We start from the raw sequence: 15,286 nt of genomic DNA, 5'->3' as shown, positions 1-15,286 counted from the left end.
TATCTGTCATTACAGCCCAGTGACCGAGAGCCTCACGGGTGTGCTTCTTCCCTCCAGACCCTCCCCTCTCCATTCTCTCTCTCACAGAGAAAATGCCTTTCTTCCTTCCTCCTTCCTTGGGACACAGGATCCTAATGGGATTCAGGTTGAAACAAGTCCATTTGCTAAGCAGATGGATGGTGTGCCAAGGGGAGGGAAGGTCATTCTTAATAGGAGCTAGCGTTCCTTCTAGTCCCTCTTTGGAGCTGCCTGGACCACGCCGTCCGCCCACCTCGGGCGAGCTTAATTAACTCGACTGCTCTCCGGCACCTCTCAGATGCACAGACCAGGCAGGAGGACTGTACGTCCGAGCTCGGCAGGGGTTGGGCTCACGGGGAGAACAGAAACCCCCCGGACCCGGCAGGGGACCCGGCGGCTCCCAGGAAAGCCTGCCAGCACCACCCCCCCAAGCCCACTCGCCTGTTACATCTTACCTGGGTACTTGCCGCCTCGACTCCTCTTGATGAAACAGACAATGAGCAGGATCAGTACCAGGAGGGCGATGGCGCACATGAGCCCGATGAACCAGCCCTGGGTGGCGATGTCCGCCTGGTTGTTGGTGTAAGCTGGTGGGGGAGGGAGGGCCGGAAGCAAACACGTGAATGATTTCCCACGGGAGAAGGTGAGGAGGGGAAGGTGAGGGAAGAACGGCTACTTCACGTCGATGTTCCTCCTGGAGCCTTACGCTACCACCTAGCAGCCCTCTGGCCCAAACTACCCCACAACAGGGACAAAGAGAAAATAATTAAAGAGCCAAGGTCGGAAGGTCAGAAAAGAGGCACAGGAAAGGGGGTAGAGGGAGCAGAATAAGCAGCAGAAGGCTGAACAGGTCCTTCAGGAAGGGAAAGTGTCCTAAGGACGGGGCATGGCGTTCTTGCAACCCAGACGGCTGGTCACAGCCCGGTGGGGACTGAGGGAAGGCCGGGATCGGCCCCGGAGGTGCGATTCCCCACGGACGAGCTTGGGGTGAGGAAACGGGACTCTGCTACCCACCAGGGAACGGGGGCCATGGTTAACATGGCAAAAACCTGTCGGAAGAACACCTTCGCAGGCCTGCACAGGCACAGAATGGCATCCTTTCCCACCAACCTGGCCCCAAAGCCAACCGGGCTTCTGGGCAGTGGGTCTGGGCAGGGTGTGGCTCCAGGATGCCCTTGCCTTCCCATGCTCCCCCAACTGGATCGGGCGCTCCCTGACAGCAGAGACAATCCCCGTTCGGGTACCCGGATGGGCTGGCGGCACGGCGGGGGCCGGGGCCGTGCCTTCAGCGTCCAGCCACTTGCAAGCCATTTCCAACGCGTGGAGGTCCCCCCCGCCCCCGCCACCAATCCCCATGACAATGAGTCCCTCTCTGTCCCTTCCCAGTGCTCGTGAAGACATGTCCCCGTGTGGGCTGACCCCTTCACAATCCAAGGGGCACTTGGGTGGGCCAAGAGGACAGCAGCTCAGGTGTCCTCTGTAGGTATTCTGGATGACCCAACGGTTGGCATGAGGGTTTGGGAAGGGGTGTGGCGTGGGCAAAACCCACTCACCCTACTCCTTTCTGTGGATTAGAGAACAGCAGCGGCTCCCAGCCTGCCACAGAAACCGAGACTTGGGAGGAGCGGCAGGATCCAAGCAACTGAGCCAACTCAAAGTAGCCCCGGGACCAGCCTGGTGAGCCGAGGGGCGTCTCACAGAGCCAGGTGACAGCAGGGTCCCAGAGAGCCCATGGAGCCCCGGGCCAAGGCACGGGACCTCCTCCTGGGGACGAGCACGAGGAACAGAGGGGTGACCAGGAGCCCTCATGCTCCAGGGTCTCCATCACATGCTTTTTTGTGGGGGAGGGGTCTGGGTGCGATCCTACCCTTTGCTCTTCCTGGGCACAGAAACTGTCTTTAGAGCCTTCTCTGTGCCTGGGCAAGGGAATGCACCAAGAAGAGGGTGGACAAATGGGGCAGACTGACAAATAAATGCTTTCGTGCTCTCTGTGCTCTGGCTGCCCTGGCGTGATTACCCGATCTGTGTATGTTGTGCGGGGATGGCCCATCCCTCCCACCCCTACCCCTGCAGGCTGTTCCATGAAAGGCTGCTAGAGAGATCCTCCCCAAGCCCCTCAGAGGAGCAAACCATTTCCTTGCTTCAACCCTCCAATGCTTCCCATTGTTACTGGGTGAAAAGCTAGATTTCTGTCCTGTCCTGGCAGGCCCCACCCGAGCTGGCCCCGGACATTTCTCCAGTCCGGTCTTCTACCCTCACTCCTCTAGCCGCACTGGCCACTCATGTCCCTACCTCAGGGCCTTGGCATCTGCCGCTCTTTCTTCAGACGGCTGCCTCGGCAAATGTCACCTCCTCTTAGAAAGGCCTTCCCAGACCTTCACAGCTAAAGCCAAAGCCCCCTCCCCCAACCAGCCACTCGGGTTTCTCTCTCTCACAGCACCTGTTCCCACCGGATACGGTCCCACTATCACAGTGCACACAGAAGCACCTCCTGTGGGCTAGTCACGGCTCTGAGTACGTCTCCACCCAGCACCTAATTCGACCCTCACCATCCCATCAGGTAGGCTTTATTAGCTCTATTTTACCGATGAGAAAACTAAGGCACAGAGATTTTACGTGATTTGCTCAAGGCAAAGAGCTCGTAAGCTACGTGTTCCTCGACTAGGCCTTTGCTGCTGCCTGCCCATCTCTCCATCCCCCTCTCATCATCCTCCCACACTGCTCCTCCCTCTCCGCGCTGCCCCACGCTACCCTCTCCCTGGGTGGGCGGCTTCCCCCCTTCCACTCGGGTGACCACCGAAACCTCAGAGTCTCCACAGCTGTCCCTTCCTCCATGGCACTGGTGGCAGCTCTCCCTTCCTGGGTGGCTCAGTCCTAGAAGGACGTCAAGCCCTCCAGCATCGTCCTCTTTGCTGCCTCCTCCCTTCTGCTCTTAAATACAGGGAAGCTCCCAGCATCTTAAAAGAAAAACCCTAGAGGCAGCCGCCAGTCTTTTCAGCTCTAGCGCAGGCACTGTCCTTTTACAGGTGAACTCCTTCACCTTGCACGGTCTCCAGTTCCTGTCACCATTTTTCTCCGATCCCGACGGGAAAACCTCAAGCCCCTCTCTACTCAGTGTTTCAACTGCTATCGTGGAGTGGGTCTTTCCCCAAACCACCTCTACAGCCTTGGCTCCTCCCCTCACCTGTCCTCCGGTCCTGACTTTCCAACGGGGCGATCCCTTTGTTCACCTCGCATTGTCCCTCCAGCCAGTTCTGCAGCTGTAAGCCCAGTGTTCCCAGCTAACATCTTCCCAACATCTCCTCCAGTGCTCTGTTTTCTTGACACATCGTGTATTATGCTCCCGGGACACCTTTGTCATGCCTGGCCTTCCGGGCACTTGGTTCTTCCCCTCCCCCCCACACACACCCATGCCCTTCTTGCTCTCTACCTTTCCACATTCCACCCCGCCTTCCCGAATCTCCCACTCCTCTGGCTTACAGCAATCTCAGAATTCACCCCTGTCTACTTCACGAAATGTAATACTCAGTTGCTCTGTTTCCTGGGTCCTGATTTCCAACTATACTGTTAAAGGCTTGAGAACAGGGGAGTCTTTGAGCCCCCCCTAGGGCTTAGCACGATGCTGGTCACATAACAAGTAGGCGGTGAACACTTATGAATGATCAGTTTAATCCTAATTTAATATGGTTAGCTTGGGATACCGACCGGGGTCACTGGGAAATTGGCTTGGCCGTGCGCCACACCCCGAGTCTGGATGGTGGCTCCTGTCCTTTGCAGAGCATTTGGTTCGTAGGTGTGCAGTGACCTGTTTGCTCCCCTACCACCTTCATGATGCTTGTTCTGATATACCCCCACAAGCCACCTCCACGAGCCTCTTGGGAGAGAAGCTCACAATTCCAGGGAGAGTGGCCACACGGGCAAAGAATTTTCTGTGAGGTTTGGACACAGAAGCCTGTTCAAATCCAAGTGGGTTTTGTAACTATGAGGAGTGCTGGATGTTAATTAAATTTTTTGTGGAGGTCATTTTGCAATATATACATATATCCTATCATTATATTGTACGCCTGAAACGAATACGATGTTATATGCCAACGATATCTCAGAAAGAACCCAAACCCAAACCAAGTGGGATCTGAGGTAAGGTGGGTTCAACTGGACCCCATCAAAATGATTTAGTTTCTCAAGTACCGAGAGCAATTTAGGACCAGATGAGCTCACGGAGGACGTGACCCGACGGAGTGGGCTCTGAGAGACGGAAGGCACTGTAGGGAGGTTTCAGGGTATTACATTTGGCCGCCGACACCATTCTTAATCGATCTGTTCAACGTGTTTCAAGATTCCTAATGGACACAGTAATGACAACGTTCAAAGACCAGGGTGCGCTTACACTCACCACCTTCCGCTGGAACAGGGAGCCAGAACAGCACCTGCTCATCCGGCCCACGACGTCTGGCCAACTCAGGTCCAAGTGCCTCTGACTCTAGACCAGAGGCCATATTTTGTGTGCCTTCCACACCACACCCTACAAGACCGCTCAGAAATAGGCCATTCGTCCGCAAGACAGTTCTCACGACTCAAAAGCCAGTCACTCAACGTCCGCAGAAGAATTACATTTCACAAACAGGGGGAGGTGAGCAAACAGAACAGGGGCAGACTTCCTTCAAATGCACTTAGGCTTAGCTGCTCTTACTTGAGGACCATCCGATGCCTCTGTATCACCACCGTGCCCCATCCCGGGTTTCTTCCAAACACAGCAGAAAACTGACCACAGTGAGGTCCCCTAATGTGCCTCCTCCCGCTTTCCTGAGGTCTGAGGCAGTCTGCTGTCTGGCCCACTGTCAGCACCTGCGTACTGCCACCTCGCCCCACCCTGCTGACCCCAGCCGACCCCAGGACAGAAGAGTTCGTGAGCCCCTTAGAGTCCAGGGCTATGTGTGTGTGGCCCCTTGGGTCTCTTTGGCTTTAAAAGCTTCAAGGAGGTGATTAACTTTCCATGTGGGATCTTTCCGGTGAGGGTCAGGGAACCAGTTAGCATTCCTCGTGGTTTCCTTCTATTTCCCCCCTGAACCACTGCTGCGTGTCTGGGTCTGTGGACTAAAGTGATGGCCTGTGGTCACCTAAATGACCAGTGGTCGGACCCAGAGATGCTCATAAACTCTTGCTTTGATGAGACCCTGGGACCTAGGGAATCGTGTGAAGTTGGCTTTGGACTCCACCCGCAGGATACACAGCGTGCGTTTTCGAAGGATCCGGACACACACAGGCACACACAAACTTGAGAAAAGGAACATATTTCCTTTCCCCGTGTGGTTTGCACATAGTAATTTCTAGCCAGCCAGTGAGGTAAGCGAACAATATGTACTCAGAGCTCGGGTCACAAACCCGCCCACCCCGGCGTGCACCCGGAGGAGTCTGGGAAAACTCACTCTGAAAGCAATCTATCAGGATCAGTCTCTCCAGACCAACCACAGGAAAAGAGAGAAGAACACTGAGTCAATGTTCAGAAGTGTATTATTATCCATCATCTTTTTTTTTTCTCCCCGTACCGCACGTTTGATACCTAGAGGCAGACTGGGACATCCCTGAGGGCGGGGACTGGCCCTTTTCTCTCTGGTTCTTTCTCTTCAGCCCTCACTCTCAGCCCCAGGACTTAGTCCCGGGAGAAGTCTAGAAGCAGACTGCACTGGCTTTCGTAGCCTTCCCTAGGAGGCGGCTCCAGGCTCGAATCTTATCTGTGCCTCCTGCCTCTGTGCTGGACTCAAGTTGATAATGAAACAAAGTTAAACGCACGCGCCGATGAGCAACAGCTTGAGACCCCGCCTGGGTCGGGCAGAGCCCAGCCACCTGCTCTACTTGGTCAACTGTCCAGTTCCCTTGCCTGGCTCCCAAGCTGGCCTGGCCCCTCGCTCAGACATCCTGCCTGAGTTGGCTGGGCTAGCCTCAAGCAGGCAGCCGGACTCAGACTCCCTGAGTCTTGACAGCATGAACTTGGGCAGGATAGGCCGGAGGCATGGAGAGGAGGTTGGAACGTCCAGACCAGGAGGGACCAGGCTAGAAGGGGTGGAGTGAGACATTTATACAATTGGGTGGTGAATCTCAAGATGCAGGCTACCAGGATCAGCCTGGCCACAGGAAGAGTAATGAATAACGGAGTCGACATTCATACGGTCATATGAATCATTGTGTGTTTCTCCCCACCCCCGCCATGCTCATATCTCCTAACTTGCACCTGATTAGGACATCCTGGGGGCAGGACCTGGTCCCTTTCTCTCTTTGGTTCTTTCCCCCACCCCCACCCTTTGCCTCAGGGCTTAGCACGGCCACCGGCCCCGCTGACCGTGAAGATACACACAAACAGATGAGCAGGTGGCCTCAAGTCTCCAGACTGCCTGCCCGCCCAGACCTCATACCATTTACTGAGCCCCTAGTGGCCTGTTCATTTGGCACACTGAGGTTGCTTCTCTAGCTACAGCCGAAGTCCCTTTCGAGCCAGGACTATCCTCCCCCCGGAGAGCTCCTTCCTCTTCCCCAGCATGACAGAAAGTCAACTACTTTTAAGCCATGGCAAACTGGGGACAAAAAAACTAAACCAGGATAAAGCCCCGAACAATTCGTGTCACACACTTTGGAACTTTTTTTTTTTTTTTTAAACAGATGACAGTGGCAGGGCAGTGACACACATGCCGATGCTGGGAAGATTTCTGGGTCAAGACCCTTGGGTGGCCCTATCCCTTAATTCCACGTCCTGTGCGCACAGGGCAGGCTGCTCTGCACTCCGGCAGCCCCCAGACCCTCTCGCAGCGCCCACGATCGCACACACACCAAGCCCTCGTGTAGCTGGCACAGCCGGGGGCCAGGCGGCCTCCTCTGTCCTCGTTTCTTTCTGACTCCCCACGCGTCACCACAGGGTCAGAAGGGCACTTTCCGCTTCCGCTGTGCATGCACTCTGGCTCCTCCTGGCTTTCTGGGAGCTGCGGACTAAGAGCTGAGACACGCCATGCAAGGTGGGGAATGGGTGGGATGAGTCTTCTTTCCAAGGAGAAGAGACAAGCAGGAAGCTGAGATGGAATGAAATGCCCCATGCTTGCAGGGGACGGCCAGGCCAGATCCCCTCTCACCTGTACTGGTCATAAAGGTGATGACGGTACTGCTGATGCCCTCGTTGTCCCGGGAATAAACGCGCAACGTGTATGTCATCCCGGGATAGAGGTCTGTCAGCTGTATAGGCTGGGTCTGGGCCTTAACAGGGACAGTTTTTTTCGTATGGTTGCCTGGGGAACAGAAACCTCAGTCAGCCTAGGGCCAGGCAGGAGGAGCCGGGGAGGCAGTGCTTAGGGTCCTGGTCACCTGTCAAAGGCAGAAGCGTGGGGGATGGGGTCGGGCCATCGCGCAGACTAGGAGGTCACCAGGCAGCGCCACCAGCCTTTCCAACGTGACGCCGACTCTCCTACGTGACGGCCCTTCAGCCAACGGCACTATTCTTTCTCAAGCCTTCTTCCCCCACTACAGCCTTGGCACTAAACGTGATGACCTACTTCCTGCTCCTACAGAGCAGGTCAGTCAATGCTCTGTTATCCTGGGGGTGACAAACTTCCCGCGTGGGAGCTTTCTGGCGAGGCTCGGAGAGCCAGTTAGCACCCCTCATGGTAACCGGAGGGGAGGCAGGACTCCAGTCCTTGGCTCTCACTGCCGGTTTCACCTCTCATTTCTTGCTGTGTGGAGAATCCACACCTCAGGAGAAGGGAGCGCCCTTGTTATCGGGGTGTAGGGCGAACGGTGGTTATAGGAAGCTGAAATAGTAAGGGCCAAACTAGGGATGAGAGTCGGTGGATGTGAACCCTTCCGACCACGGAGAACTAAGACTTGGCTTTGCTCGTCCCTTAGAGATCTTCTGGCTGGGTTAGCTGGTTTAGTCGCTAGACAACAACATGGTGGGGCTGAGTCCTCAGGAACAGGGGCCTTCTCTCAAAGAAGGAGATACGTTGACCACCCCCTACAGCGTAATGAATATGACCCTTGATCCCAAGATCCAATAAAGAGTGAACAGCTCAGCTCAAGCCACCAGCTCTCTGCGACAAGCGACCCTGGTCTGTGCCTTGGACCGTAGGGCACTGGCATCCCTCTGTGAGCAAAACACCGTGGTACCCAAAGTCTGAACTGAACTAGTGAAGAAACCAGAAACCAGACACTAGTGGATTCTGAGTTAAGGAAAGCCACACAGAGTGAGCTTTGGCTCTTATGGGGGCTATTCGGAACCCTCATCCTGGGCAGGAAACGGACGAAGGGCCCCACTACCCGGGTCCTCCCCAGCACATGCAACCCTAGACCTCCACTAATGGCTTCGGAAGCCCTCTTCCTTCTCCTTCGACTGCTGTTCCCACCCCACTGCCGCCTGAGTGCGTATCGATTTCATTAAGTCATAATTAAGCCGGGCTAACAGGCCCCTCTGAGCCTGGGGGAGTTCACAGGATCTCTTTAATGGCGTCTACGCTACCCACCGCAGCTGCCGCCGTGCCCCGCTCAGCAATGCTTACTGTCGATGTACTCAACCACAAAGTCAGTTCCGGGCCCGAAATTGTGCTTCCAGGTGATGTTGGCCCATTTACTGTTGGGGAGGACCGTGACGTTCCATATGGACTGCCTGTCGGGGGCTGGTGGGCAGGTTAGAAGAGGGGTTAGTGATGAGGAGACAGGCAGCTCCGGAGACACACGCGTGCACACACACATGCACACACACACATACACACGCGTGCGCGGCTCGGAAGGGGAAGACTCAGAAGTGGCTGTGCGGGGGGCCCGACAGCGCTCCAAGCTGCAGCCTTGGTGGCCAGGCCAGAGGTCGCCATCCAGGTACGAGCGGGCGCAGACAGGAGGACCTGTATGTGAGGGAGAGCTGGAAACTGTGTGTCCACACAGATGGGGGTAGGAATGAAAGAGGGGGTCTTGATCCATGCCATGGGAGGCTCAGACCTGGGCTCTTTCCCTTTTTTGATCCTTTGTCATGGGTTGGAATGGTGCAGTAAAACCCGGACGCTGGGCAAAGCTCCCCTGGCCATCCTACAGACAGAGGGGCAAAGAGGTACCAGCCTCTCTCCCTTCAGCTACAGACACTCTACAGGAAGGACAGCAGGATCTTTAGAAACCCCTCAAGAGTCGTGATGTGTAGAAAGTTCAGGACCAAACGTGGGAAAGCCTTACAGGGCTCCTGAACCGGGAGGACGGTAACGCAGACAGGTGATTCGGGAGTCCCTGGGTCAGCAAGATCCTGGATTGTCTGGAACATGGCCTCAGATTAAGGGGACTTGGGGTCAACAACCCCAGGGTCCCAAGTAGAGACAGTATGAGCCCCTCCTCTCCCTCTCATGGGCTAGATGGGAACCAAAGAAGAGAACTCCTTCTTGACCCCCAATCCCCAGCGTTTGAGACACCAGAAGAATCCAATTTTTTTGGCTCCTCGGCACTAAATTGTCTCTCAGGCTTGATCTCCATGCAGTACGGAAGACATTAATTATCTAGTTCCTATGAGCTGGGAGCCACTTTATCAAAGCCACCGCACTGTCTGAAACCATAGCCTGTGGACAGGAGAGTGGCACTAATCTTCAAACGTAATCATTTTTCAAGAGTCCCAGCAGTCTGATTACCCCATTTCCCGGCAAAGATTTAATGGTGGAGTACTAGCATGAAGCCTTGTATTTCAAAGACTTTACAAGTGTGGCTCCTGTATATTTTATTAGCATGCAAGGGGGCACTGTCACTAACTCACTTGTCAAATATAAATGAATAGAGTACATTGGTGATGCATTTATTCATTATCCGTTTGACATGTGACTGAGTCTGCAGGGCTGGGGAAGCGATAAAAGAGCTCCTGGTCTTTACTTCAAAGGGGGTGCCTTCTCTACTACAACCTTGTCAGTTGCGGGGGGTGCCTTCTCACTACAACCTTGTCAGTTGCGGGTTGCCCCAGGTGAACGATTCATGTCAGGTGAGGGGCCAAGAAAGAGATTCCACTGATGGCACCACAGGGCATTCTCCATGGGGAGGGCAGAAGATAGGCTTCTTTACTTATCTGCCAGGTGTTTCCATTGTACTGGCGGCTTTAAGCCACCCCAAATCCCAGCTCCTTGGAATCTCACGACTCTTGCTAGTGGGAATGAATTATGAGAACTCATGATTTGGGAACTTGAGCTTCTTCTTCCTCAGCTCTGGGGCCTGGAAATAGCCAGAGAATTTGGGTTTACACAGTTTGGCCACCAATACAACACTGACCCAAATCTGACTCTCGTAAAGGGCGTGGAGACTGGGGCATGACTGGAGCAGAATGACACAGAGGTGGGAGCTGGGGGAAGGCAGTGCCACTGCTAAAGAACTGAAAAGCTCAGAGAGGAAGACCAAGAAGGAGAGCTATCAATTACTATAAAGCACAAAATGCGTGAGAGGAAGCATGGATTGTTCTGCGGGCTCCCAGAAAGGGAGAATTAGGGGGTATCCCCTGAAATCTGAAAGAGACAAGTTAAGGCCAAATAAAAAGCCCCGTTTCACCCTAAAGGAAAGGAAATTTAGGAAACATTTGGTCCTAAGATATAAGACATGAAAAAGCTGAAAGATGGTTAAAAAAATCATGGCTGGCAGAACCACTCTCCTGTACTGAGGGAAGTGAGGATGTTTGCGGGGTGTCCCCAGGCTCTAAAGATAAACTCAGGGGCACAGGCAGGTCCTCTGCAGCGTCTTGGGCAGTTAGAAGTCGCGTGTGAGCATCAATGGGGCTAGTCCTATGTGGCAGCAAGGCCGATCTTTCCAGAGGGCAGTGACTCTGCTGGGAGGCAAGGTCCAGTCCCCTTCTTCCTTCTCTGTGCATCTGTTCTGTGACCTCCAAGCATTCACGGGGACACAGGGCCCTGCTATCACGCAAAGATGCCTCATCGTGGCCCCAAAGAACACCCGACACCAAACTACCGGTGGGAGCTTCTGATGGCCTGCCAGGCTTCTCCTCAGCCAACTTCTTCCTAAAGTCCGTATTGTTTCAATTCTGGATATTGTATCTTTAAAGCAAATCCATGCCTTCAAGGCCTGAGGAACACCGTGTCCCCGATGTATCACTCGCCTCCCCTTTGGGCTCACGTAATTGAATTAAAGACAACACTCACACGGTGCATTAAGCCTCCACCCTCATTCAGGTGCTGAGCCGTGAGGCCTCGGAAGGTAAAGGGACTTGCCCAGGACGCAGAGGGGTCTACAGTCCTACAGCTGCTGGCGGAGGGCTCTGGATGCCTCCTGCGTCCCCTGCCAGCTGCATCACACTGATTTTATAGCTGGCCCGTGGGCTCTGTGAACTAGAGGCCCTCCCCTGGATGGTAATGAAAGAGTGTTTGATGCTTGGTTCTTAGAGGGACGGCTAAATCGCCCAGGGGTTCTCCTCATGCTGGAAGGACAGAGCTTCCTGGCCTGGCTGCACACGGGACAGCACATTTTCTGGGCTCAGCAGGCCAGCCCTGGAATCAATTCTTAAGGCTGCGATTCTCCCTTCGGGTGTGCATCTAGGGGCGTGGGCGTTATGGGGCTCCCTGGCAAGGCTCTTTCCCGGAAGCTCTTCTTTTAAAAAAAGGGGGCGGGGGGCGGCCGGAAGCGTGCTTTGTTGGGAGACGATGTGAGCGAAGTCAGGGTTCGGGGAACAGAGCTGCCCGGCAGGGCTGGCCGCTCTCCACGCCTCAGCCTTCTATGTCGCAGGGCTGAATGCGACACGGCCGGGGCAGGAATCCCTCTCAGGCCAACTATCCGGGCTCAGGCCCGCGTCCTCTCTCCCTTCCAGGGTGCTCAGCCCTAAGCTGCTGCTTAGCGTGGAGGTGGAGGCGGCCCTCCCATCCGGGACCCGGGGACCCTGCCTGAGGAGCGTGGCCCGCTGTGAACACAGATCTGAGGCTAGAATGGGGACGTGGAGAGCCGCCCACGGATGGGCCGAGGTGCTCCGTGCCCCCGGACTACCAGACTGAGAATCCTCGCCACGTGTGCCTTCAAAGTGGAAACAAAGGGCGGTGGTGGCCAACGGCATCCCAGACCCGCCCCCCCCACGCGGGGAGCCTCCCGCGGAGGGATCGGGGCGCAGGGACAGTGGGCAGTACCGGATTCGGGCATCTTAGTCCCGGAGGTGGTGGCGGGAGGCCTCTCCGTGGTGGCGGCGGCGGCGGCAGTGGTTGTAGTTGTGGCGGCGGTGGTGGTGGTGGTGGTGGTGGCGATGGTGGTAGGTGCGACACCTGGGATGGTGGGGACTGTGGTGGCTTCGGTGGTGGCAGCGGTGGCAGTAGCGTCAGTACTGCTCACAGCGCCCGTCGCACCCACCGGAGTCGGGGGCAACGTGGGAGGAGCTGGGAGGGAAATGTAAAACAGCCGAGTCCGGTTGGTTCGGGCGTCCCCGGCCTGGCCTCGCGGCCCCCGCGTGCAAGGCAGGCAGCCCGGTGGGGAGACGGGGCTCGGTACCCGGGAGCCCCCGCAAGCGTGACGGACCGGGTCAGAGGATCACGGGGAGAGGACACAGCCATGGGCGAGGAAGAGAATGAAGCCCCGTGCGTGTTTCATTTTCTTCGCATGGTCTGTGTGGCTCAAAGCGCCCAGCATGCACCCGGCCGAGGGTGAGGGTGAGGGTGGTGATGGGAAAGGACCCGCACCGAGTCACTCCGGCCCCAGGCACGGTTTGGGGTCCCAGGCCAGCGCCACCCAGACACAGGCCAGGCAGCAGCCCTGGAGCTCCAGCCTTGGAGGGGGGCAGGTGGCCGGCTGTGTCCCGCAGCAGCACCCCGACGGCTCCCATTCCCAACCATCCGCTCCCAAATTCCCCTTTCTCATGGCTGCTCGAGTTCTGACACCCCCAAACCCAACCAGAGAGAGAACAATCCCCACTCTGTAGGTCGGCCTCCCAGCGTGGCCCGCGTCTCCTGTCTCACTGTCCACCCCTCCCCAGGCACTCAGCTCTAGTCCATGGCCCTGCCTCTCCTCCCTTCTTCTCTGCCCAGTGATAGTCCTCCCGAACGTGTAGTAACTCCTCTCTTCCCAGCACATTTGGGTTTCCCCTTCACGTCAGGACGTGGGAGGGACACTAATGCTGCCACAGCATAGTCTGTGCTTGGTAGATGGAGAAATCCCAGGACGCAAGCGAGATACATTTGTGGGTTTCTTTTTTGCATAAATCTGCAGGGGATTGCTTCAGATCTCTGCTCACTCTCACACCTTCGTCTCCCATCCGAAGCTACCCTCGACGCTGGTCAGCCCCAGGGGATTAGGTCTGTCTGTGTGACATCGCTTCCATAGGCTTGCTTTCCTTCTACAGGAGGATCATGGCAGCTACCAAAGGGCTGTCCTGTGACCCTCTCGTTCCAATATTGCCAAAGCCGAGGTGTGAGAATGATGGGGGCAAATCAGAGACAGAGCCCCGTCTCCTCTTGCCATCTCTTGTAATCTGATCAGGGTCGACTTTATGGGGCAGAACGCAGGGATGTTAAGATACGAGACACTTGTAACTCCAGAGGAATAGCGACATCCCAGGCCTATCTCTAAATCTCTAGAAGTTTAGGAAGAAAATAAGCTCACTGCCCGGGATGGGGCCAGGGCAGGGAGGGAGCCAGAGAGACAAGTGACAGGGAGCTTTTCTCAGGGGAGAATGAAGACACCCTAGGCCTTTTCAACAAGAGTCTGACCAACAAAAGCCCTTTCATTCCCCTGGGTGTCCAATATTACAAGTCCCCATAGAGAAGGAGGGGCTGTTCTGGGATCCCAACTGCTTCCCTATTTGCAAGATCAGAGGCAGTGCCGGACCCTGAGGCTGCTGACAGCAGAAGTCACATTGGGTGGCCAAGTATGTCCCATGCATTCCAAAGATTCCTGGGCAGGGTCAAAGCAGGCAGTGCTATATTCCCTATACCTCCTGACTCACACATCAGGAAGGATGTGGGATGGGGACCATTCTCCCTCCCCACTGTTGAAGCAGGTCCAAGGTGGCCCCAGGCCTAGAAAGCTCAGTGCTATAAAAACTCAGCATGAGGGAATTCACCGATCACACTCACCAAGACCTACAGACAGACACACGGAAAAGCCCGAGAGATCCACAAGGCCAAGGTCAGCTCTCTCCCAGAGCTGGCCCCTTGCAGGTCTTGTGCCATGGACACACATGGACTTTTCCTGCTGCTCTGTGCTGCAGGAAGGAAACCTGAGAGGCTGTCTTGCCCATCGGGGCAGGTCTTTCTCTGATCTGCTTCCTCCTCAACAGGGTATTTTCTAATAATTTCTGGCAAATACAGTGTTTGCAGGGCCCCCCTTTTCTATGACCACTTAAAAGGCACCATCAATAAACTTTGGGAAGACGCTCCTTTTGAGTTAAACTTATCCCACTCTGTGTAGTGCAGACCTGGGCAGTGGTGTTGCATTTCCGGGGCCCCCTGGATCAATGTCATTTCCCCCCAAAGCTGTACACACTCATGTGCCCCTTAGTTCTTATGAAGTGGAGACACACACTACATCCCACAGGCCCACAGCTAGGCTCGCACGCACCTCCCCGGGCCGTCCCCCGAGCAGCTTTAGAGACAGAGACGCTAAGAGAGGCTAGGTGAGGGCCCTGCTGGTCAGAGACAAGAACAGGAAATGACTTTGAGGATGCTGCACTGTCTTGTCCCTGTCCTCCAATGGCTCCTTCCACCAAGCGTGACCAGAAGGAAGCATTACTGGCGAAGGCCACCTAAATGCTTTTCCTTCAGCTCAGCGGCAGCAGCCTCGGGTTATTAGGGAGAGGGGGACAAGAGGCAAGGAGTGGCCTCCCAGGCGCCCTCCCAGAGGGTGCCCGTCATTGGAGTCACCATGGAGGAGGCAGCCCCAGCTGGCTGAGGTCACAGCTGGCAAATCAGTGTTCTCTCTGGCCCACTCATTAGCTGCATCTATTGTCCCATGGCCGGACAGGGCCAGACAGACAGGGAGGGCAGAGGCGAAAAGGAAAGGCTCTGGGTCAGGTGAGTGAGTGGTTGGAGGCTCCTACAGGCGCGAGGGGAAGGCAGGTTTTCACGGGGAAACCGTCCAGCGCTCAGGTCAAAGGGGATCTAGAGGATTTCGTCCCCTGGGGTGGGGTTCGGGTAGAGGACAGAGGGGCTTAGAGACAGAGTGGCCCACAGGCTGGACAGGCATGCTGCTGGGCTAAGAGGGCATCTCTAGTTACAGCAGGAATTATGGGCTGGAGAACCATGATTCTGTGCACTATGTCCGTCAGTGATCGGTGGAGAGCACCAGCCTTGAC

The 15,286-nt window shown here is 55.7% G+C and overlaps 1 protein-coding gene across 19 annotated transcripts in view; it reads right to left on the bottom strand.

Annotated features, from left to right (window-relative positions):
• The window catches only part of NFASC (neurofascin), a 181,627-nt gene that overhangs the window by 11,255 nt on the left and 155,086 nt on the right, over positions 1 to 15,286 (bottom strand). For 10 of the 19 annotated variants that reach the window (XM_060644232.3, XM_060644242.3, XM_060644235.3 and 7 more), the window contains 4 exons: positions 12,135 to 12,377; positions 8,553 to 8,669; positions 7,137 to 7,289; positions 474 to 605 (listed from right to left, as the gene is read on the bottom strand). In XM_060644232.3, coding sequence (XP_060500215.2) covers positions 474 to 605; positions 7,137 to 7,289; positions 8,553 to 8,669; positions 12,135 to 12,377 — 645 coding nt within the window. The remainder of the gene's footprint in view (positions 1 to 473; positions 606 to 7,136; positions 7,290 to 8,552; positions 8,670 to 12,134; positions 12,378 to 15,286) is intronic. The other 9 variants (XM_060644244.3, XM_060644245.3, XM_060644246.3 and 6 more) reach the window with 3 other exon arrangements.

The sequence above is a fragment of the Panthera onca genome, chromosome F1, assembly GCF_046562875.1.
Source record: "Panthera onca isolate mPanOnc1 chromosome F1, mPanOnc1 haplotype 2, whole genome shotgun sequence".
Lineage (NCBI taxonomy): Eukaryota > Metazoa > Chordata > Mammalia > Carnivora > Felidae > Panthera > Panthera onca.
The sequence above is the reverse complement of the archived record's forward strand: the minus strand, read 5'-3'. Positions and strand labels throughout refer to the sequence as shown.